General features: G+C 35.8%; 1 protein-coding gene across 4 annotated transcripts in view; it reads left to right on the top strand.

The window, feature by feature from the left end:
• Window positions 1-25000, top strand: part of rgs3a (regulator of G protein signaling 3a) — a 125249-nt gene that overhangs the window by 79224 nt on the left and 21025 nt on the right. For all 4 annotated transcript variants that reach the window (XM_089129806.1, XM_089129805.1, XM_089129807.1 and 1 more), the window contains 2 exons: window positions 1-621; window positions 21007-21077. The exon at window positions 1-621 is cut by the window's left edge and continues 141 nt beyond it. In XM_089129806.1, the coding sequence (XP_088985932.1) occupies window positions 1-621; window positions 21007-21077 (692 nt within the window). The remainder of the gene's footprint in view (window positions 622-21006; window positions 21078-25000) is intronic.

Below are 25000 nucleotides of genomic sequence, written 5' to 3'. Positions count from 1 at the left end.
CCAACACCTCCACCCTCCACCGAAGGAGAAGATGGCCGGAGCACGGAGAGCAGCGTCCACGAGGATGAGGCCAAAGAGAAGGAGTTCTCGCACGCACACGCGCAAGACTGCGATGAAGAAAAACAGCTGCTCGTCGACGAAGAGAATGCGTCGGACACCAACGCTCCGCCTTCGTCCTCATCTTCGTCGTTCGTCATCCCCGAGCTTCGATTGGATCGCTCCTTCAGTGCGGACGCCCTCTCCACCCCCGGCACCGATGAAGAGTACGAGGACGAGGATGAAGAGGAGGACGATGACGAGGAGGAGGAAGATAGTGACGAGAACTACCTGGAGCGCAGTGACAGTAAACGCAGGAGCATGGTGGAAGCCTCTTCGTGTGAGAAGCACCCGAGCGGACTGAGCGTGCAGAACTCCCTGCGCAGACGCACACACAGCGAGGGGAGTCTTCTCCAGGACCCGCGCACCACCTGCTTCACCTCTGATAACGCCATACACTGCATGGAGGGCTCAGGGACGCACGCGGGCGGCTGGACGCTTCCCTCGCCCAGGACCCTGAAGAAAGAGCTGACGAAGAACGGAGGGTCCATGCATCAGCTGTGCATGCTGTTCTCCGGCAGAAAGGTAAGGCCGAAGAGTTTATCCATCATTTCCCGTGTTGCTTCAGCTGATATATTAGTGTAAGCACCCACTGAATGAGTTGAATGATTCAAAGAGAGTGAATGAGGTGAGTGATTCACTGACTCACTCAAAAAGCCAGTCTCTTGTTGATTCAAATGATTCAAAGAGTGAAAATAAGGTGAATGATTCAAAGTGAGTGAATGAGTTGAACGATTCAAAGTGAGTGAATGAGGTGAACGATTCAAAGTGAGTGAATGAGGTGAACGATTCAAAGTGAGTGAATGAGGTGAATGATTCAAAGTGAGTGAATAAGGTAAATGATTCAAAGTGAGTGAATAAGGTGAATGATTCAAAGTGAGTGAATGAGGTGAACGATTCAAAGTGAGTGAATTAGGTGAATAATTCAAAGTGAGTGAATGAGGTGAATGATTCAAAGTGAGTGAATAAGGTGAATGATTCAAAGTGAGTGAATAAGGTGAATGATTCAAAGAGAGTGAATGAGTTGAATGATTCAAAGTGAGTGAATAAGGTGAGTGATTCACTGACTCACTCAAAAAGCCAGTCTCTTGTTGATTCAAATGATTCAAAGAGTGAAAATAAGGTGAATGATTCAAAGTGAGTGAATGAGTTGACTGATTCAAAGAGAGTGAATGAGTTGAATGATTCAAAGTGAGTGAATAAGGTGAGTGATTCACTGACTCACTCAAAAAGCCAGTCTCTTGTTGATTCAAATGATTCAAAGAGTGAAAAAAAGGTGAATGATTCAAAGTGAGTGAATGAGTTGAATGATTCAAAGTGAGTGAATGAGTTGAATGATTCAAAGTGAGTGAATGAGGTGAACGATTCAAAGTGAGTGAATGAGGTGAACGATTCAAAGTGAGTGAATTAGGTGAACGATTCAAAGTGAGTGAATGAGGTGAATGATTCAAAGTGAGTGAATGAGGTGAACGATTCAAAGTGAGTGAATTAGGTGAATGATTCAAAGTGAGTGAATGAGGTGAACGATTCAAAGTGAGTGAATGAGGTGAATGATTCAAAGTGAGTGAATGAGGTGAACGATTCAAAGTGAGTGAATAAGGTGAATGATTCAAAGTGAGTGAATGAGGTGAACGATTCAAAGTGAGTGAATAAGGTGAATGATTCAATGACTGCTGCCCCTGCGACCTGGCCCCGGATGAGCGAAAGAAGATGGATGGATGGATGGATGGATGGATGGTGAATGATTCACTGACTCACTCAAAAAGCCAGTGTCTTGTTGATTAAAATGATTCAAAGTGAGAGAATAAGGTGAATTAATCAAAGTGAGTGAATGAGGTGAATGATTCAAAGTGAGTGAATAAGGTGATTGATTCAAAGTGAGTGAATAAGGTGAATGATTCAATGACTCATTCAAATGATTCAAAGTGAGTGAATAAGTTGAATGATTCAAAGTGTGTGAATAAGGTGAATGATTCAAAGTGAGTGAATACGATGAATGATTCAAAGTGAGTGAATAAGGTGAATGATTCAAAGTGTGTGAATAAGGTGAATGAATCACTGACTCACTCAAAAAGCCAGTCTCTTGTTGTCTACTCGTTTAACAATATAACTTGCACAAGTGACCATTGAAAATCCTCATCACTAACAGTTCTTACGTTGTGTTCATTGAATAGATCAGAATGCATTATAGCTTTTGCAACTATTCATGAGATCAACAAAAAGTGCATAATTAATGCATGCAAATACTTTTATAATGCATTCTATATAAAGGCTTTAACTGGAACTGGTCTTTTTAGACTGTTGATATGTTTGTTGTGTTTTTCGTGTAATGTTTTGATCAATGAACGTTTGAATCGTCTCTTCATTCCAGTTCTCTACCTAAAATAATGTCCAATGTTTGATCTGAAATATTCCATCAGGCCTGAACTGTGTGCATCATGTGCTGCTTTATGCTCTTCTTTTAGTACATTTTAAAACGATTCTTCACTTTTCATTCGAATCTATAGGCGAACTAAGAACTAAATCGATCAATTTAAATTGTTGCTATCTTCAATTAAAAATATGGCCAACTAAATATGGCTATTATAGTACATTTTCAATAAAAATCATAGAATAAATTTCCCTTATAGATCCCTTCTTATTTGATATTATTGAATATTAGGTATTTAAATAAATGTTCAAAAACACAATTTAAATTTAAATAAAAGTGCTGTCGAAAAAGTGATAGCACCCCCCCCCCCCATCCCAATATACCAACCCGACCCATTAAAACCAAGTCACATCAACGAGCTTTTTTTGCGATCTCCTCTCTTATACACGTCTATGCAAGTGTCTGAGACGCTCATTGTGAATGAAGATGTCCACTAATGCAGTGGCTCGTGACTCGCTTCTGAAAATATGAAAGAATAGCCTCAGAATAAGGCCTCCAGCGATGACAGTCGGCTCTCAGCTCTTTCTGTCTGGTGTAATGAGGCTATAAATATCCTGAATGGACACATGATCCTGTGTGTGTCTGCGCATGCATCTCCAGGAAATATGTGTGTAAATGAATGTCTTCCTGGGAGAAAGAGGATGTTTAGCAGAGGAGGAACAAATGACACGCAATTTCATTAAATTCACGCAGTCTCAGAAACACAAGGCAACACTTTCCTTGAATTGATGCTCATTTATTAAACAAGGGCAATGCTGGATATATTGTGTACCTGGAAATATATATTTTTTGAGAAACAAATGTACATAATTACTGAACTTACATGGTAAATTTATGTTTTATTTGTAAAAAAAACAAACAATTTTTCTTTTATTTACAGTTAAAATCTGTAAACTGCAAGTTCTCATAAACACACACACACACACAAATTATAATTTCAAAGTAAAGTTGGGGCAAAGTAAGTTGCTAAATTAATATTATTATATGCATGCATTAAAATGAATCGATTAAACACATGTATTATGTTACAAAGATTTCTATTTCAAAAACAGTTTAACTTTCTATTCATCAAAGATTCATGAAAAACTGTATCACAGTTATTATAGCTTTTAAATATTATATTATTGTTTCAACCCAAATTTGGGTCAAATATGGACAAATATACCAGCCGCTGGGTTACATTTTTAAACAAAAAATGTTTGACCCAACTGTTTGTCCGTATTCAACCCAAATTTGGTTTAAAACAACCCAGCATTTTTTAACAATCTGAATATTGTTTCTTACAAAAAACCCATCGTGTCGCTTCAGAAAGCCGTTATTAAAGGAGTAGTTCACTTTTAAAAAACTTTTGCTGATAATTTACTCACCTCCATATCATCCAAGATGTCCATGTCTTTCTTTCTTCAGTCGAAAAGAAATTAAGGTTTTTGATGAAAACATTCTAGAATTTTCTCCATATAATGGACTTCAATGGGGTCCAAACGGTTCAAGGTCCAAATGAGAGTTTCAGTGCAAACTGCAAACTGTTCAAAGGGCTTTAAACGACACCAGACGATGAATAAGGGTCTTATCAAGTGAAACGATCGCTCATTTAAAAAAATAAATGAAAAAGTTTAAGTTTTATATGCACAAATGATTCGTTCATTCGAACGGGAGAGTCTTGAACACGCACCACAAAACAGAGCAAGGTGAGCATTTGAGCTCATATAACTTAAACTTTGTTATTTATTTATTAATCATCCCTTATTCATCGTCTGGTGTCGTTTAAAGCCCTTTGAAGCTGCACTGAAACTCTCATTTGGACGTTGAATTGTTTGGACCCCATTGAAGTCCATTATATGGAGAAAAATCCTGGAATGTTTTCATCAAAAACCTTAATTTCTTTTCGGCTGAAGAAAGAAAGACGTGGACATCTTGGACGACATGGGGGTGAGTAAATTATCAGCAAAAGTTTTTTTAAAAGTGAACTACTCCTATATGGATTATTTTTTATGATGGATGGATGAATTTTTTTGTGTTTCAAAATCTCGCCCCCCATAATAAAGCTTTGGAAGAGTTTTTTTTAATTTTTTTTATATAACTCTGATTGTGTTTGTCTGAAAGAAGATATTCATATACACCGATGGCTTGAGTGTGAGTAAACCATGGGCTAATTTTCATTTTTGGGTGGACTATCCCTAGAAAAAGCAATCAAGAGCCTTCGGTCATGCAGGGACTGTTCTGACCCACAGAGGGCGCTGGCGTCATGTTTCACACACTTCTGCAATTAACACACGTGTCACAATCATTTCAGCTTTAGTTTGAGAAACATGATAGCGTATGATATACTGCATACAGTCAAACCAAGATGTATTCAGACACCTTCACCTTCATTTTTATAGTCACTGTATGAAGCATTTTTGGGTGTAATATGCCACAGTTTACTTGATTTTGCTCTCCTCACTTACAGAAGTGAACTATAGTGTCCTGCACACACTATACAAATATCAAAAATGACATCTAGTGTCTGAATTTTTTTTTTTTTTTTGAATTTTCTATTTTTGGTTTTACTGTAGTTTATCACTGTACCATTTGTGGAGACTGGTGTTGATCGGCACAGTTTGAATCATGTGAATTAATTGAAGACAACGAGAAAGATCTGCTCCTCAAAAGGAAAAATGATGATAAAACTTTGAACTGTCAATCAGAGCCGGTGTTTGTCCTGCCGCACATCTTTTGGCTGCATAATTCAGTGTATTACTGGAAAGCTGCGAGTGTCAGTGGTTGACGTTAAATTATTGCTTGTGTGTGTGTGTGTGTGTGTGTGTGTGTCACACCACTGGGGTTGCCATAGCAGAGCTGGTGCCAGTGTGTGTCTGATGGAGGCAATGCTTTAGTTATACTGTACAATGATGCAGGACGAGTTAAACACACCGTGTAACAGCCAGTTACCGTAAGTTATTGGGATCTGTTGTCATGGTTTCAAAACTTCTGGCTGGCATGGCACCGGTTTTTAAAATGGATTTTTATTGGCCACTTGTGTGAATGTACAAGTTCGCCCCAAAATGGAAAGTGTTGTGTTAACCCTCAGGTGTTTTTACTTCAGTTTGTGGCACTGGCCGTTGGAAGACACACACACACACACACACACACACGTTTACTTACACTCTAAAAAATGCTGGGTTGTTTTAACCCAACTTTGGGTCAAATATGGACTAACCCAGCCGTTGGGTTAAATTTTTACATTACATTTTTAACCCAACATTTTGGGTTTGTCCATATTTGACCCAAAATTGGGTTAAAACAACCCAGCATTTTTTAGAGTGTAGCTATACTGTACAAACTGTATATAATCTCATTTTACACTAACCCTACCTGTCAACCCATCACATAAAACTTTTTTTACATTTTTACATTTTTAAAAGACTTTATAAATTTTTATAAAAAAATATGAGGACCTAAAGAAAGTTTTCCTGAGATTTTGTCAAGGTTTCACTCTAAAAAATGCTGGGTTGTTTTAACCCAATTTTGGGTAAAATATGGACAAACCCAGCCATTGGGTTAAAAATGTAATTTAAAAATGTAACCCAATGGCTGGGTTTGTCCATATTTTACCCAAAATTGGGTTAAAACAACCCAGCATTTTTTAGAGTGTTTAGTCACTTCTACAGGTACAAATTTGTAACTATAAATTTATAGTTTAATTTATAGTTTAACACACACACACTTGCACTCTAAAAAATGCTGACTTGTGTCAACCCAAATTTGGGTCAAATATGGACAAACCCAAATGTTGGGTTAAAAATGCAATTCAAAAATGTACAGTTGAAAGTGAAAGTTGAAGTTGGGTTCAAATTTGAAATGACATTTTTAACCCAACATTTGGGTTTGTCCATATTTGACCCAAATTTGGGTTAAAACAACCCAGCGTTTGTTTAGACTTTAGAGTGTGTTCATTTTTAGCGTTTTATCATTTTTTTTCGTTTCATGCTCTTTATTTTGAAAAGTTTCAACTGTTCTTTTGATGAAAATCGTTACACATCAATTACAAGCCGTGAACATTAAATACAATTAGTTTTATAATTGAGCCGTGCCAAACTAGGCTCAAGTGGAAATGTAACTATACTCTGTAAAAATGAATATGCTTGATCTAATCAAAAAAAAAAAATTGTGGCAACAGATTACAAGCAATATTATTAAGTAAATTGAACAAATTAGAATTGAGTCATAATTAATCGAATTAATTCCTTAAAAGTTAACCATTTAAAATGAGTAAAATTTACAACAACCAAAAAAACATAAATTGAAGTCACCATTATGGTGATCGGTGTTTGTTTTAACCTTCCGTGATTCTCCTTCGTTAACATCAGGCGTCTTCAATGAGTTCTTAATTAATCTTTGACGTCTGTCTTTAGTGAGATATTTTTGTTAATTTTTTTTGTGTAAACTTTACTCAGTTTAAATGGTTAACTTTTAAAGAAAAATTTGATTAATTGTTACTCAATTCTAATTTGTTACATTTATTTAATAATACTGCTTGTAATCTGTTGTTGTAATTAGATAAAGCATCTTCATTTTTACAGTGTAGAACCGTTTCTTGCTTTTGCTTTATTTTTGTCTCAAATATTGCATAAATTTGGAAAAAAAATTAATTCCCCATATTTTTAAATGTTGAGAAAGTTAAAAGAGTAATTAAACACCCTGCATAATTTCCAACCCCATCTCACGACCAAGTCGTACGAATTCGACAAATGATTAAAAAGGGGCTAATTCGTACGAATTCATACGATTTTTCTAAATCGTACATATTTTACGAATTGGCCAATTCGTATGAATTCGTACGAATGACCTACCCCTGACCCCGCCCCTAAACATACCCATCACGTGGGTTTAGACAAATCGTACGAGTGAGGTCGTACGAATTAGACACTTTCGAATTCGTACGAAATGGTCGTGAGATAGTCGTAATTTCCCATGTTGCATTATGAGATAAAAGACACAGATTCTGTATTGGCTTGAAGTATCCCAGGATTCATTAGTGCATCTGCTGTTCTCTCTCCTTTTGCTTGGCTGTGAAGTGTGTTTATGTCTGTGTCTGAGCATTCCCGAGACACCACACACACCTCTGCTCCAGTTCGTGAGCCGCAGTCGTCGTGTGTGTGTGTGTGTGTCTGACCGGAAGCCCAAATTGTTCTCTGCTTTTTGGCTTTCATGAGGCCTTGATGAGTTTGACCCTTTTTCCTTTTGTAAAATCCCAAATCCTGTACAGATGCTTCTCAAACAGAGTTCCTATTTATGTGTTTATTTATTCTTGAACTGAATGAACAAACAAACGAATAACTAAATAAATGCATGCGTGAGTTATACACTCGCTTGAAACTTTCGGTACTGCCCTATTGTTGGCTCTTCTACAGTAAATAGCTTGTGTTGTTCTTTATAAGTGGTTTTGGATGAAAGCATCTGTACGTGTAGATTTTCCAGAGCTTTGTTGATGGATCTTCAAAGAATGTATGAATTATTTTTATTTCCCTGCTGAATTTGACTCGTAGTGTTGAGAGAGGAAGTCTACAGGACGGTGACACACACACACACACACAATATTCACTAACATCCTTCATCACAGGATGCCAACCCAACACACAGACAGGAAGTGCCTATGTTCTGCTTTAATAGAGATCAATAACAGCAGGAAGGGTAGTTAACACACACACACACACACTCATCATTCCCACTTGCAGTTATTATTGTTTTTTGATTACATCATGCACTCTCAGAAAAAAAGGTACTGTGGCTGTACCTTTTCAAAAGGTAAACTTTTGTCCATTTCAGGTGCTAATATGTACATTTTAGGTGCTAATTTGTACATTTTAGGTGCTAATATGTACAATATAAGGTGTTAATATGTACATTTTAGGTGCTAATATGTACATTTCAGGTGCTAATATGTACATTTTACGATTTTAGGTACTAATATGTACATTTTATGTGCTAATATGTACATTTCAGGTGCTAATATGTACATTTTAGGTGCTAATTTGTACATTTTAGGTGCTAATATGTACAATATAAGGTGTTAATATGTACATTTTAGGTGCTAATTTATACATTTCAGGTGCTAATATGTACATTTTAGGTGCTAATTTATACATTTCAGGTGCTAATATGTACATTTTAGGTGTTAATATGTACATTTTATGTGCTAATATGTACATTTCAGGTGCTAATATGTACATTTTACGATTTTAGGTACTAATATGTACATTTTATGTGCTAATATGTACATTTCAGGTGCTAATATGTACATTTCAGGTGCTAATATGTACATTTTACGATTTTAGGTACTAATGTGTACATTTTAGCACACAGCATTAATCTTTGGATTTACTAATACTTTATTAAAATCTAACATCAGTTAATGCACCGAGAACTTACATGAACAAACTGTATTTGTGTTGACTAACTTTAACAAAGATATACAAATACAGATTGCTCATGGTTTGTTCATATTAGTTAATACATTAAGTAATGTTAACTAATGAACCGTGTTTTTTGTTTTTCACGAACCCTTTCGAGGCTTCACATGGGCAAACTCGCACACATTTACATCAGAAAACATCTATAGATGAGTTTGAGAACTGAATAGATGTACGCATGAGTGTGTGGTTTGCATGAACACACATGACACCTGTTTGCTCAGACGACAGGTTCTTCTATCGAGGCCTTTCCTCTTCCTGGCTTTCTTCTGTTACTCTCCATTGTGAACCGGGAACCCTCGGGAGCGCAGACACGACTTCAGCGCTCGTATCCACATCAGTCTCACCCAGAACCAGCACAATACAAGGAAACTCACAGAGGAACAGTGCAGGGGTTGCTCAGAAACAATTGTCCATGTTTGAATTGTGATTTAGCTTCAGCTAAAGAGAGGAGGGAAGTTATAATAACGGAAATGTCTGCAGATGCTGTGATTGCTCCGAAAGAAATGGCAGGGTTTCACTCTGTGCAAAAACGGCAAACTGAAGACAAGTGTCAGTCAAGTCAAGTCACCGTCATTTAAAAAGCGCTTTGAGTATAGATTGTTTCAAAGCAGCTTTACAGTGATAATAGGAAATTAAAGTATCAGAGATTTATTGGCTTTACTGCAGCTCTAGAATCGAGTTATTGTCCAGCTAAAGTTGTTTTTTGATTGATTCACTTCGATTGATTCAGAGGCCGCTAACACGACACTTTAACTGAAATCAGAAAACTTTTAATGTGTTCTGGCCGTTCATTTTCATGACAGCAGTGTTTGTTGCTTCGAGAATGCAAACTTTGAAATAGTTTCCAAGACGCGAATCTGTGAAAACGGTGACAGCTTGCACATGCATATAATGTGTTTAGTCGATATTTATATAATGTCTATAGGTATGCGTATAATGTCTATAGGTTAGGGTGTAATGTCTATAGGTATGCGTATAATGTCTTTAGGTATGGATATAATGTCTATAGGTATGCGTATAATGTCTATAGGTATGGATACAATGTCTATAGGTATGGATACAATATCTATAGGTATGCGTATAATGTCTATATATAATGTCTGTAGGTATGGATATAATGTCTATAGGTTAGGGTATAATATCTATAGGTTAGGGTATAATGTCTATAGGTATGTGTATAATGTGTATAGGTATGGATATAATGTCTATAGGTATGGATATAATGTCTATAGGTTAGGGTATAATGTCTATAGGTATGGATATAATGTCTATAGGTTAGGGTATAATGTCTATAGGTATGGATATAATGTCTATAGGTTAGGGTATAATATCTATAGGTTAGGGTATAATGTCTATAGGTATGTGTATAATGTGTATAGGTATGGATATAATGTCTATAGGTATGGATATAATGTCTATAGGTTAGGGTATAATGTCTATAGGTTAGGGTATAATGTCTATAGGTATGCGTATAATGTATATAGGTATGGATACAATGTCTATAGGTATGGATACAATATCTATAGGTATGCGTATAATGTCTATATATAATGTCTGTAGGTATGGATATAATGTCTATAGGTATGGATATAATGTCTATAGGTTAGGGTATAATGTCTATAGGTTAGGGTATAATGTCTATAGGTATGCGTATAATGTCTATAGGTATGGATATAATGTCTAGAGGTGTGGATATAATGTCTATAGGTATGGATATAATGTCTAGAGGTATGGATATAATGTCTAGAGGTATGGATATAATGTCTATAGGTATGTGTATAATGTCTATAGGTGTGGATATAATGTCTATATGTATGCGTATAATGTCTATAGGTATGGATATAATGTCTATAGTTTAGGGTATAATGTCTATAGGTTAGGGTATAATGTCTATAGGTTAGGGTATAATGTCTATAGGTATGTGTATAATGTCTATAGGTATGCGTATAATGTCTATAGGTATGGATATAATGTCTATAGGTATGCGTATAATGTCTATAGGTATGGATATAATGTCTATAGGTTAGGGTATAATGTCTATAGGTTAGGGTATAATGTCTATAGGTTAGGGTATAATGTCTATAGGTATGGATATAATGTCTATAGGTATGCGTATAATGTCTATAGGTATGGATATAATGTCTATAGGTATGGATATAATGTCTATAGGTGTGGATATAATGTCTATAGGTTAGGGTATAATGTCTATAGGTGTGGATATAATGTCTAGAGGTGTGGATATAATGTCTATAGGTGTGGATATAATGTCTATAGGTGTGGATATAATGTCTATAGGTGTGGATATAATGTCTATAGGTTAGGGTATAATGTCTATAGGTGTGGATATAATGTCTAGAGGTGTGGATATAATGTCTATAGGTATGGATATAATGTCTATAGGTATGGATATAATGTCTATAGGTGTGGATATAATGTCTATAGGTTAGGGTATAATGTCTATAGGTGTGGATATAATGTCTAGAGGTGTGGATATAATGTCTATAGGTGTGGATATGATGTCTATAGGTATGGATACGATGTCTATAGGTGTGGATATAATGTCTATAGGTGTGGATATGATGTCTATAGGTATGGATATAATGTCTATAGGTGTGGATATAATGTCTATAGGTGTGGATATAATGTCTATAGGTGTGGATATATTGTCTATAGGTATGGATATGATGTCTATAGGTATGGATATAATGTCTATAGGTGTGGATATAATGTCTATAGGTATGGATATAATGTCTATAGGTGTGGATATAATGTCTATAGGTGTGGATATAATGTCTATATTGTCTATAGGTGTGGATATAATGTCTATAATGTCTATAGGTATGGATATAATGTCTATAGGTGTGGATATAATGTCTATAGGTGTGGATATAATGTATATAGGTATGGATATAATGTCTATAGGTGTGGATATGATGTCTATAGGTATGGATATAATGTCTATAGGTGTGGATATAATGTCTATAGGTGTGGATATAATGTCTATAATGTCTATAGGTGTGGATATAATGTCTATAGGTGTGGATATAATGTCTATAGGTGTGGATATAATGTCTATAGGTGTGGATATAATGTCTATAATGTCTATAGGTGTGGATATAATGTCTATAGGTGTGCGTAAAATGTAACAGAAGTTTTTGAGCTGTCCGAAGCATTATCACGGTTTTGTGGTTTAAAACACTAAAAACTGAAAACATAATCCTGACCGAGTTTGCTTCTACACAAATCCGTCAGCGGAGTCATGCTTTGTTTTTGTCGCTGCATTGTCACACAGTCAAGTCACCTTTACTTATACAGCGCTTTATACAATATAGATTCTTTCAAAGCAGCTTTACAGTGATAACCAGAAAATAATGATTCAGTGATGCAGTTCCAAAAAGACACTAACAGTCATTGTTTAGTTGAAATCACATCAGTTCAGTGTTGTTTCAGTCTGGTCGAAAATCTGTGTAAAGTTCATCAGGTAATGAGTTCAATGCGGCAATAAAGCAGATCTGGAGAAAACAGTGATGTCATCATCCAGCATTTCTTCTGGTTTTAATTCTTTAAATCTGGCTTTCTAGACATGTTTCTTATTTCTGCACATTTCCCTCTTCGATTGTCCTGATTTGTCTTTCTCTCTCTGCGGTGCAGGTTATTTATAGCTCAGGGCCAACACACACACACACACACACACACACACACACACACTGAGAGATTCGGAGCATGTGTTTTCTGGAATGCAGGGAGAAGATTTCCCAGAGACTGCATGGGATTCAGTGTCTTTTACAGTGTCAACAGCATTAGTTTAATATTAATATTCACACATCTGTTATTAAAGACATAACTGCCCTCGTGAGAAAAAAGTACATTTAAAAAGAGCACTTATTATGGAAAGAATATACTTAAGTGCAAACTGAATGAAATGTTTTCGGACAACTAATTGAATGTTTTGGGGTTTTTTTTTGCAATTAATTAAAAAAGTTTTTTTTTTTTTAAAGTATGTTTTTTTTAAGTGCATGGGACTTTTATGTGTAATTTTTTATAATTACTTCTATTATCTTTGAAATAAAGTTAACTGAATGTACTGGCAAGCATTTATGGTAAACTAAAATGCTTGAATGTGCAGGTTTGTAAAAGCTACAGTCAAAGTACAATCAACATGTCCATTGGTATGTTAGTCAACACATCAAAATAAGTGTAGGCACTGAAAAAAATATATGCTTTATCTAATCAATAAAATTGTGGCAACATATTACAAGCAATATTATTAATTAAATTGTACGAATTAGAATTAATTAGAATGTTAATTTGATTAACTATTACTCAATTCTAATTTGTTCAATTTAATAAATAATATTGCTTGTAATCTGTTGCCACAATTTTATTGATTAGATAAAGCATATTCATTTTTACAGTGTACTCTTTTAGAGCATGACAAAAGATTATTAAACTACATAATGAGTTGAAATGGCCTTTAAAGTAAAAGTATACTCTTAAAAAAATGCACATTTAAGCACACTTATTTTTCACAAGGGTGTGAAAGAATTGCCTAATTTTATTAAATGTGTCAATGCACTAATTCATTGATTGCATTGAAAAAAGATCTCAAAGAACGTAATATTGTCTTAATATTGTTGCACCCTGTCAGGCTTTCATTTAATTCATTTATCTCTTACATAACACACAAAGAAAAGGAAAGTTACGATACAGTGTATAATCTCCAAATATTCTTGCACGAGAGATGAAATCTAACATTAACTTAGAGCATCCTGAATCTTTACTCCATTAAATCCCTGTAAGTTCATAAAAATGAAAACGATCATGTTATCTAGAAATATTTACAGTATTTAGAAGTTATATTTGTGCTTTTATGGCATAGTTGGCCAAATCTAAGGTCAGAACAGGCAATGGTTTGGGCATCATTATTAAAATAGCTCTATCTTGATTGACGGTTTCATACAGTGTGAAATTATTATTAAGGTTTGCATGGATCACTATTACACTTGCGTCAAGTAATGCCCTATAACCATCCAGAACATGCATGCTAAACACACACGAGCGCCTTAATAAAAAGCAAAACCCGTCCTGTTATGAACAGCAGTGACGTCCAGTAGACCTCTGTATTGGAACATAACTATGGCCACCCTTAAGTGGGCATTACACACACACACACACACGTCACCAGTCAAGAATATGACCCACCTGCTCTGGAATAAATAAATACACAGAAATGGTTGTAGCAACATGAACTGTGTTTACATAGCAATCTAACACGGATCTATACTGGCCAGAGCTTTAGGATTATCCTTTCTGTTTCAACATTATCCTTACAACTTTAAAATCCTTTTTTCCCACAGTTAACACGTGACTAGTATTATACATCGTGCAAAAGTTCATTTATTTCAGTAATTCAACTTTAAAAGGTGAAACTAATATATTATATAGACTCATTACATGCAAAGTGAGATATTTGTTATAATTTTGATGATTATGGCTTACAGAAAACCTTTTCACAATATTCTAATTTTGAATTTGGGGTTTTCATAAACTGTAAGCCATAATCATCACAATTTCTCTCTATATTTACTGACTGCCAGCATTGCTTTCGGCTCTCTGAAGGCGCCTGAGGATAGTTTTCTGAAAAGTTGCTTTGAAACAAAAAAAAAAAAAAAAAAAAAAAAAAAACATGGCATGACGACTTAACAAGTGATGAAAACATATTTGAAAGTCGTAAACTACACCAGAGTTAATATTGCTACGTCTGTAGTCCACCTGAATATGATTGTTTTATGGACGCCGGCTCATCACACACTAATGGACTTCCTCTAACGTCATTTTACGTGTGTGTTTTACGTCATATCATTTTAAATTGTTTGTGCTTGACATTTAGTGGGCTCTTTTCATTGAAGAACAACACTTGTGCATTAATTACAGGCGAAGTGAAGTTATCTCTCTTTTAACCCTCTGGTGCTCTTCGGTCATTTCTGACCGAAAAAGTTTTGAAATTTTAAAAATCACAGCTTCATCGCAATGTTACGAAACTTGGTGACTTTTATGGAATTATATATGTGAATACAAAAAAAATTGAGGTCATGATCCGAGCATGCTAAGTGGTTGTAAAAAAAAATAGTCACACTTGTGGTCTTCGGTCAAAAATGACCGACCTATAGGAAATGAATGGGAAATTGACCAAAAAAAAATCCTCTGAATTTTTGTCTGTACAATCTACAAATCGGCCACAATTCTAAAAAAAAGTACACCGCAGGAAAGGGGTGACACTCTACAACATCAAGAGTGCAAAACAGACAAACAGACACACAAACACACACATACAAACACACTTTTATACACATACACACCAATACATTTTGATTACAAAAAGTATGTTTTGAATTTTTTAAAATCACAGCTTAATCTGGATGTTACGAAACTTGGTGATTTTTTATAGCATTATGTATGTGAACACACAAAAAATTGAGGTCATGATCTGAACATGCTAAGTGGTCTTAAAAAAAATAGTCACACTTGTGGTCTTTGGTCAAAAATGACCCCATAGGAAATGAATGGGAAATTCACATTTTTTTAATTATTTTTTTAATAAAAAATCATTTTTGAGATTGTTTCAACTATATATTCAAATCCACCCAAAAAAAAAAAATGTGTTCATAAACAGCTGGGGAATTCACATGCCTCTCCATAGAGAGCTGTACATGCCATCTATTGGTTACCCCATGTTTCTACGCTTTTTCTCTATACTGTAACCAGATGGTGCTAATTTTCTTCAAAAAATATATTTTTTTCTGAAGGCCTAGACTCTATATTAAACTAAAATACTACATTAATATATTTTTTTAAAATAATATATATATATATATATATAGAAAAATATATATATTTTTCCATGGCAAAAATAGACCATAAATATTGCATAAATATTAATAAATTCAATCAAATTGTCTTAAAATACTAAATTACAAAGAATAAATATTATAGAACAAAAATAAATTGCATTGGTTTTACTGGGATGGAGGAAATTTAATTTTTAGGTGTCCGGTCACTTTTGACCGGGAAGATAACAAGCGTGACTCCGAAACGAAGAGCACCTGAGGGTTAAAACAATAGTTCACCCAAAGATTTCTGTCATCATTGGGGACCAGAAACAGTTTGGTTTCCAACATTCTTCAAAAAATCTCTGTTTTAAGAAAAAACTTGCACATGTTTGGAACAACACAAGGGTGAGAAAGTGATGACAAAACTTTAAGTTTTGGGTGAACTTTTATTTTAAGGCACATTGGTGTTTTCTTCTAGTTTCAGAGTCACCTTAACTTGAGTCCAGAGCAATAAAGGAATGGCTCAACCGTGAACTAAATAAAATTCAATTCTGTTATCAAAAGTCAAAAGTCAGTTTAGATTTATATTGTCCAGTATATTGGTTATCCTTTTCAAATAGAAAGAATTATCGGTATCAGCCAAAATGTTCATATCGATGCATCTCTATTCATTTTTATACCTACTGGAGATCAGTTCATCTTCTACACTCTTAAACATAAAGGTTCTTTATTGGCTTCCATGATTCCACAAAGAACTTTCAACATCCATGGAATCTTTTTGTTGCACAAAAGGTTCTTTATAGTGGGAAAGAGTTCTTTAGAATGTTAAAATGTTCCAAAAATGTTTCTTTTGTGACAGAACTGTTGGAATTTTTGGAAACCTTATTTTTTTATGAGTGTATACTGACTGAAAGGGTTAGTTCACCCCAAGCCCATCAGACCTCCGTTCATCTTCAGAACACAGTTTAAGATAGATTTAGTCCGAGAGCTTCATTGTAAATGTATGTACGGTATACTGTCCTTGCCCAGAAAGTTAATAAAGACATCATCAAAGTAGTCCATGTGACATCAGTGGGTTAGTTACAATGTTTCGAAGGATCGAAAATACATTTTGGTTCAAAAATAACAAAAACTCCGACTTTATTCAGCATTGTATTGTCTTCCGGTTCTGTCCATTTACTCGTTATAATCAATAATGATTAATTTTTGGGTGAATTAACCCTTTAACTATTCAACTACTTTAACTGCTATACATGTTTGCATTCCACTATAGTTTCTGCATGCACAGTCCAGAAGATCTGGAACTGGCATATATATATATATTTTAAAGCTCTTCGATCATTGTGTTCCACTGTAAAGTCAGTAGTATGAGAAGCGTTTTACAACTGAGAGGTAATGAGAAAAATTCATCAATAACACAGAGCAACCTCCCCAGCCCTTGGCATCAGATCTTACAGGAATTGGTCCTCTGGGAATCTGGGTTTCCTGCTTCCCACATTCTAGGTCCTAAGATTAGTTGTGTTATTGTGATGCCAGGTCTGACTGTTCTGACCCCTGTGGGATTATGGGTGGGTTTTCTCAGAACTATCCATCTAACCTCGAAATTCTGGAATAATGACCCAGTTGTTGTGTCGTGGTTCTGGTGGGACTGGTGACTTGAGTGCACCTGAATCTCGTCCCTATTTTTAAACGGTGGTTTGTTGTCCGCTCTAGTTTGCCATTCCTGCGCTCCAGTTATGAGGATATTTGTCTTGTTTTGCATCCATGCATTCGTTCTGACAGCACTTGCACTGATTACTAGTGATGGATGTCTCGAGACCGGTCTTAGTCACTTTTACGCCACAGCCTTGACGGTCTTTGGTCTTGTCTTGGTCTCGGACCTCTCGGTCTTGTGTAGGTCTCGCTGTCTCAGAATTGAAGTCCAAGTGAAGACAGTGTGGTGTGCGTGAGCCACACGAGAAAACACCGTATCCGCGACACAGCGGCAACAAGCACTTTGATCCCTTGATTTAAAAAAACACATATCATGTACAGTTTTTGATGTCAATGACACATATCATTGACATGATGGGTTTTAACTTCATTCAGGAGATTTTGGGTAACTGCACAACTGACTGATGACTTTGAACGCAACGCTGTGTGTGTGTGTGTAACCATAGCGACAAAACGACCAACTTTTGGATTCTGCACTTAAGCTTATAATTTAGTTTTTAAAATATAATTATGTATTTAAAAGTTTCAGAATGGATTCATTTGGAGACTTCGAAATCAGCAGAGATAGGCAGGCAATGCAAAACAAAATCTTACAACTTATTGCTTCGCTTCAACTTCTGTTTTTTTCTGTCTTGATCTGTCTTGGTCTGTCTTGGTCTCGACTTGGTCCTGAATTGGTCTGTCTTGGTCTTGGTCTGTCTTGGTCTGTCTTGGTCTCGACTTGGTCCTGAATTGGTCTGTCTTGGTCTTGGTCTGTCTTGGTCTGTCTTGGTCTCGAATTGGTCTGTCTTGATCTGTCTTGATCTGTCTTGGTCTGTCTTGGTCTCGACTTGATCTGTCTTGGTCTGTCTTGGTCTGTCTTGGTCTCGACTTGATCTGTCTTGGTCTTGGTCTGTCTTGGTCTCGACTTGATCTGTCTTGGTCTTGGTCTGTCTTGGTCTTGATCTGTCTTGGTCTGTCTTGGTCTTGGTCTGTCTTGGTCTTGGTCTGTCTTGGTCTTGGTCTGTCTTGGTCTGTCTTGGTCTTGGTCTGTCTTGGTCTGTCTTGGTCTTGGTCTGTCTTGGTCTTGGTCTGTCTTGGTCTTGGTCTGTCTTGGTCTGTCTTGGTCTCGACTTGATCTGTCTTGGTCTTGGTCTGTCTTGGTCTTGATCTGTCTTGGTCTGTCTTGGTCTTGGTCTGTCTTGGTCTTGGTCTGTCTTGGTCTTGGTCTGTCTTGGTCTGTCTTGGTCTGTCTTGGTCTTGGTCTGTCTTGGTCTGTCTTGGTCTTGGTCTGTCTTGGTCTGTCTTGGTCTGTCTTGGTCTTGGTCTGTCTTGGTCTTGGTCTGTCTTGGTCTTGGTCTGTCTTGGTCTGTCTTGGTCTTGGTCTGTCTTGGTCTGTCTTGGTCTTGGTCTCGAATTGGTCTGTCTTGGTCTTGGTCTGTCTTGGTCTGTCTTGGTCTCGACTTGATCTGTCTTGATCTGTCTTGATCTGTCTTGGTCTGTCTTGGTCTCGACTTGATCTGTCTTGGTCTTGGTCTGTCTTGGTCTTGGTCTGTCTTGATCTGTCTTGGTCTGTCTTGGTCTGTCTTGATCTGTCTTGATCTGTCTTGGTCTTGCTCTGTCTTGGTCTCGACTTGGTCTGTCTTCTTGCTCTGTCTTGGTCTCGACTTGGTCTGTCTTCTTGATCTGTCTTGGTCTTGATCTGTCTTGGTCTTGGACTGTCTTGGTCTGTCTTGGTCTGTCTTTCAGATTTCAAGGTGAAACTAACAGAAATGATGGAGAATCAGAATTAAATACAAGTCTGTGAAGAATTTTTTCACCTTCTTTATCTAAAGAAATCTTTATTCAAAATATCGATTACTCGATAGACTTCTCTCCAGTAGCGTAGGTCGGGATTTATTAATTTAGACAATTGAAAGCTTCCTTTTATTTTTGAATGCATCACATCAGCCACTTCTCAACATCCAATCCTGAGCTTCATGTTTTTCTTGTTCGATAATCTGTTACACTCTGATGTACATACAGTTGCAATATGGAGGAGAAGATCAGTTGCTACTATTGTTTCATTGCAAATTTACATTTTGCACATGCATTCATGTTGTTAAGACACTAAATTGTGTGTAGCTGTGAGTGTGTGTCCAAATGGATGGATGGATTTATTTGGCAAATCAAATTGACTTTTTATTCTAACCTCTATCAACCAATTCCTCCAACCCAGAGTTATTACCATTAACTAAAACTAAAACCTTTAAAAAAAAATCATAACTAAGCATTAACTGAGATCAAATAAAATATTAGAAAACTTTGACTGATTTTATTTAATCTATTTGCTAATCATTTCTCAATAATTACTGAAATTACTAAAACGAAATAAATTATAACTTGGTAAAATTTTGATGTTCCACTTTAGACACTTTGTAACTACATGTCAACTAATTCTACTAACCTAACGGTCTACAAATACTCTAATGACTGCTAGTTGACATGTTTGCAAAGTTACTTATAGTATAGATTGTCTAAAATTAAATTTTATCCGGACGCTTAATAAAATCTGTATAGACGTTTGAAAAAATAATAATACAAATGACAAAATGATTAAAACTTTACTTAAACTTAAAAATTTTAGCAAAAGCTATAATAATGATATAAAACAACACTGAATTTACCGCATTATTAACTAAACATTACTTTAAAACTTTACTTTTAAAATTAAATTTTTAATTCATAACTGTACAAAAAAAACCCATTTGATTCTAAATCGTTGACCAAACTATAAAACAAATATAAAAATGGCATAACAATTAAAATTGTACAATTAGCAATAGTGTAAAGTAGTGTTAAAAGCCCTCGCCATCTGTACTGGACAGCCATGATGTTTCTAGTTGGGTGAAAAGTTTCATTTTATTAAAAAATATTTACTTCATTCTTACTCCAAAACACCATGAAGTAGAAACCGTCCAAGTCCAAGAGAATAATGTGCTATTGTCGGAAGAGTGTGTGAAACAATGCTTTTGCATGATAAGGCCTAATTTCCAGAGGTGTGACAAATCCCGAGGGACTCGATACCGAACATGATATACAGTCGGGGAAATGTTTGTCAAACTGTTTTTCACGACATGAGAGGTCCAGACCACGGGTCAAGATGACACACACACACACAAACGCTGCATACAGAGTGGTCTCAAACATTCAGACTTCCCCCTCCCCCGTTTTCAGCCTGTAATATCCTGGTGAGGAGAGGAAGTGTAATGTGTGTGTGTGTGTAATGTGACTCCACCACGGTCTGAGCCCCTCTCTGTAATCCTGGGCATGGCTGGAGGCCATCGCATATACACACAGTCTCACACACTGAAGATTACCACGATCAGGGTCACTCACTCGCTCACACACACACACACTATGGCCTGTACCAGGCCGTGAGGATTAACTTTAGCTACTTTTGGATCTGGAATCCTGCAATGCTTTGGTCCCTGGATGATGCCGCATGTTTCTCTGTCCACAGTTGAGCGCCGGCTCTGAATGCAGCTGTGACTCGGGTCCTGACGGGGCCAAGAAGAAGAAGTCCAAAAACCTGTGAGTCCTTTTCCAGTTTCTCTGCGTGTTTTGTTGGTGAACACAAGCTCTGTGAAGTTACAAGCTCTCTGTTGGTCTTTAGCTCTTCTTTAACAGTGGTGTGTTTCTGTTTCGTATGAGCAACACTTTGTCTTTGTCTAATGCTAGTTCATGTCAAATCAGGTCCATTCATTAATATATACTATAATAACTACTATAATATATGAATTAATATCACATTCAAGTTTTTGATTTTAATAATAGTAAATGTTGGATTTAATATGAACTAAAAGTAAAACAAGTATTTGAAGTATGTTAGTTTCTAGCTTACATGTTAGTACATGTCGCCTTATCGTAAAGTGTTGCCAATAATGCAAAAATATTTGATTTTAATAATGCTTTAGTGGATGTTCAAATTAATAAATGCTTTAGAAGGATTTTTATAGAAGCAAATCATGAAATCGTTTTGACTAAATTCTAAAGTAGCATTACATACAGCTCAAAGTGACAGAAATATCAACTATAAATATACTCTATCATACATAAAAATGTATAAAAACAAATGAATACATTTTATTATTTGTGTGCTTTTTGTTTTGTAGTAATTTGAGTATTGTGTTTATAGTTTAGAAACATGCATCAAACTTCACATTGAGTTGGGTGACATGAAGATCAGTGTGTGTGTGTGTGTGTGTGTGTTGCAGCCAACGGTAAAAATACAGAGTCTTTATTGGCATCGATGGTTCTATAAAGAATAGGGATTAGAGCCCGACCGATAATGGATTTGCCGATACCGATACAAATATTTTTGGGTTTTAAAATCCGATATATCGGCCGATATTTAATTTTTTTATTAAATATTGTCGGATTTCACACACGTGTAAAAGAAAAGCTAACTTTTCTGCACAAGATACGTTTGATACTTTTTCTCTATGTCTAAATGTTCACTCCTCGCAAGTATAACTTACATTGTACAATGCAGGGACTGTAACTAGAGATATGATGATACAGTAATCATTACTTTATTTAGGCAGAAAAATTCATTGTGGTTTCCAAGCTCATTAATGTTAACGTTAGCGGTCTTCCACTGATGATAGTGGCATTTGCTAGCTTTGTGGTTAGCTAGTCTATGATGAGCCATAATTTAGCAATAGATAACATACTGCAAATTGTAAAACATACATTTTCAATATAACATGCCATGGAGAGATGATTGAAGCATGTTTTGTCCGTTTTTATTATATTCTTATTATAACTGCCGATACCAATATTATGGAAAATGCCTAATATCGGCCGATAATATCGGTCTGGCTCTAATAGGGATGCACTGATATGAACATTTTGGCTGATACCAAATATTTCAAATATATTTTTTTATATTTGAAAACCGATAACCGATATATCGGCCGATAAATCTAAATCCAATTTTTTTTTTTTAATAATATTTTGGAAGCCTGATTGCAAAACAAAAGTCTCACAATTAAAATCCGTTCCCTAACACAATTTCATGTAGCCGATATGACAGCACATTTTGCACTTAACTATATTTTCCTTTTTGATTCCAATCATATTTCAAGCAATTAAGATCAATCATGTTGAACAGTGCACATCTTAAGTGTCTCAGGTGTCAAGTGTTCATTATTCATTATTTATCAGCTTTAATATATCAGCCAAATTTTATTATCGGCCCGATAACGATAACAAAAAAAAAAAGAACAAATATCGGCCGATACCGATATGGTGCATCCCTAATAAAGAACCGTCAACATCCATGGAACCTTTTAATTGCACAAAAGGTTCTTTGTTGTGGAAAATAGTTCTTTAGAATGTTCAAATGTTCTTTTAAGAACTGATCAATGAAAGGTTCAAACTGATGCTATGATGTTCTTATCTCAGCAGAGTTTGTGTGATACTGTATTAAGCTCATCACTGATAGTTAATCAGAGCCTTTGTATTGTGAGGTGTCAATTGTGACAAAGTGTTTGTGGTTTTTTATACTGGGAATTGTGAGGTCAACACAATAAAGGAAAGGTTTTCACTGTCTGGAGAACTGAGACTGTCTGGAATCCCTAAATCTGACCTCGAAGAAATTTCTTGTGAAATTTCCCGATTTTTATACAGTGCTGGTCTTCTTTTTCACTAATTGATCATATTGAGCTTCCATTTATAAATGAATTTTTTCAGGCACAAAGAGACGCGTTTATAGCCAGTCTCATTCAAATCAAGCATGTCTGTGTTGAAAAGAGCCGTGTAATATTCCTCTGGACACGGTAATGACTCTTCTGCCTCTTAAAAGCTTATAATGTTTTAATCTTCGTGGTGTTTTAGTAAACTAGGTGACGGCAGCACGGTGAAAACGACATTACTTCATATCTCAGTGCAAGTCTTTACACATAAACACTTTCGTGCAGCTGTTCAGTTTCTGTTGTTTCAGCTGCATCAAGGCTTGGAAACACTAGACTTTGCACTGGATTTACTTTCATACACACGTGAGAGTGAGAGACCTGAAACACAATTCAAAGAACGCACTTTCACTCCCCTAAAGGATTATTAGGAACGCCGTACTAACACTGTGTTTGACCCCCTTTCGCCCTAATTGTACGTGGATTTGTGTCTGTTTGAAATAAGTGCAAATAGAGGCTATTTACATTAGCTCCGTCCACTATTTTTTGGTTCACCCCGATAAATAACAATAGAAACCAAGCTTACAACTGATTTAGCTTTTGACTGTTGACTGACGCCAATCAACCCCAATTCTTCTCCCTTTTCTCATCGCATATCAGCTCTGAAAGGTGTTTATGATCAATAAAACTGAAGAATATATTCAATAAATGGAAATAAAATGGCTAATGGGTGGGATTAAAGTTTTTAACGTGGATTTAATAGGCCTATGATAGACTTTTAAAGTATCCTAGCATTGATCGGACTGACTGGAATAGTGTGTATCTGCACAACAGTGTGTATATTGCACTAATATTGTAAATAACATCTACCACTAAGTTTTGGTTTACTATATTAAGGTCAATACGGCCTAGTTGAATGGACACACACACACTTATGTTCTGCTTTAAAAGAGATCAATAACACGAGGAAGGTTAGTTAACACACACACACACATGTAACACTCTGTTGTGAAATATATGTGAAATTGAGCCTCATTTAGATGAATGACATCAAAACAATAAACAGGATTGTGGCACTGCACATGTTTGAGTGACAACACTCTTCACTTCTGTGAACTTACATGTACTCTACAGTATGTGGACGACATCTCAGCCGCTCTACAGAATCTGCCAACATCGGCTCATTGGAAAAATACAATTTTTGCAAAACTTACTTATATGCATAAAAAGCGCTTTGAGTGCCGAGAAAAGCGCTATATAAATGTAATGAATTATTATTATTATTTTTATTAAAATTCACTGCAGCTTCAGATGAAATGAACAACATGCACCAATGCTTTTTTTATATATCGAAATAATTTGTTAAAAGGGATACTTAAGGATTTAGCATTAAGCTTTGTATTAGTAGAAAACCTGTAGTATTTTCGAATTACCGTGCTTTCCACCCTCATATCCCCCTGATACGAGAGATTTATGTATTTTTTGTCTGGAAAAAATCCTCCGATGACGCAAAAATCGTCATTTTTCTTTTCTTGTTCGTAGTTTTACAGAAAGAATACTGAGAAGTGAACCATCAGTAAAGTCACTAAAGTTATAAACACTGCTTTCTGGAATTTTTATGTAAAAATAACACCTTTTTCTTAAATATAGACATCTATGTGTGTGTGTGTGTGTGTGTGTGTGTGTGTGTATTTATAAATACCAAATAATTATACACAGTACACACACACATATCATGTAGACACAAACTTAATCGTGGCCCAGCACTGTAAACACTACGGCATGTGTGTTGATCTGAAGTAGCTGAAGCTTTGATATAAA

The sequence above is a fragment of the Pimephales promelas genome, chromosome 4 (genome assembly GCF_988280905.1).
Source record: "Pimephales promelas chromosome 4, fPimPro1.hap1.1, whole genome shotgun sequence".
NCBI lineage: Eukaryota > Metazoa > Chordata > Actinopteri > Cypriniformes > Leuciscidae > Pimephales > Pimephales promelas.
Note: the sequence above shows the minus strand (reverse complement) of the source record. Positions and strands in the feature narration are given on the sequence as shown.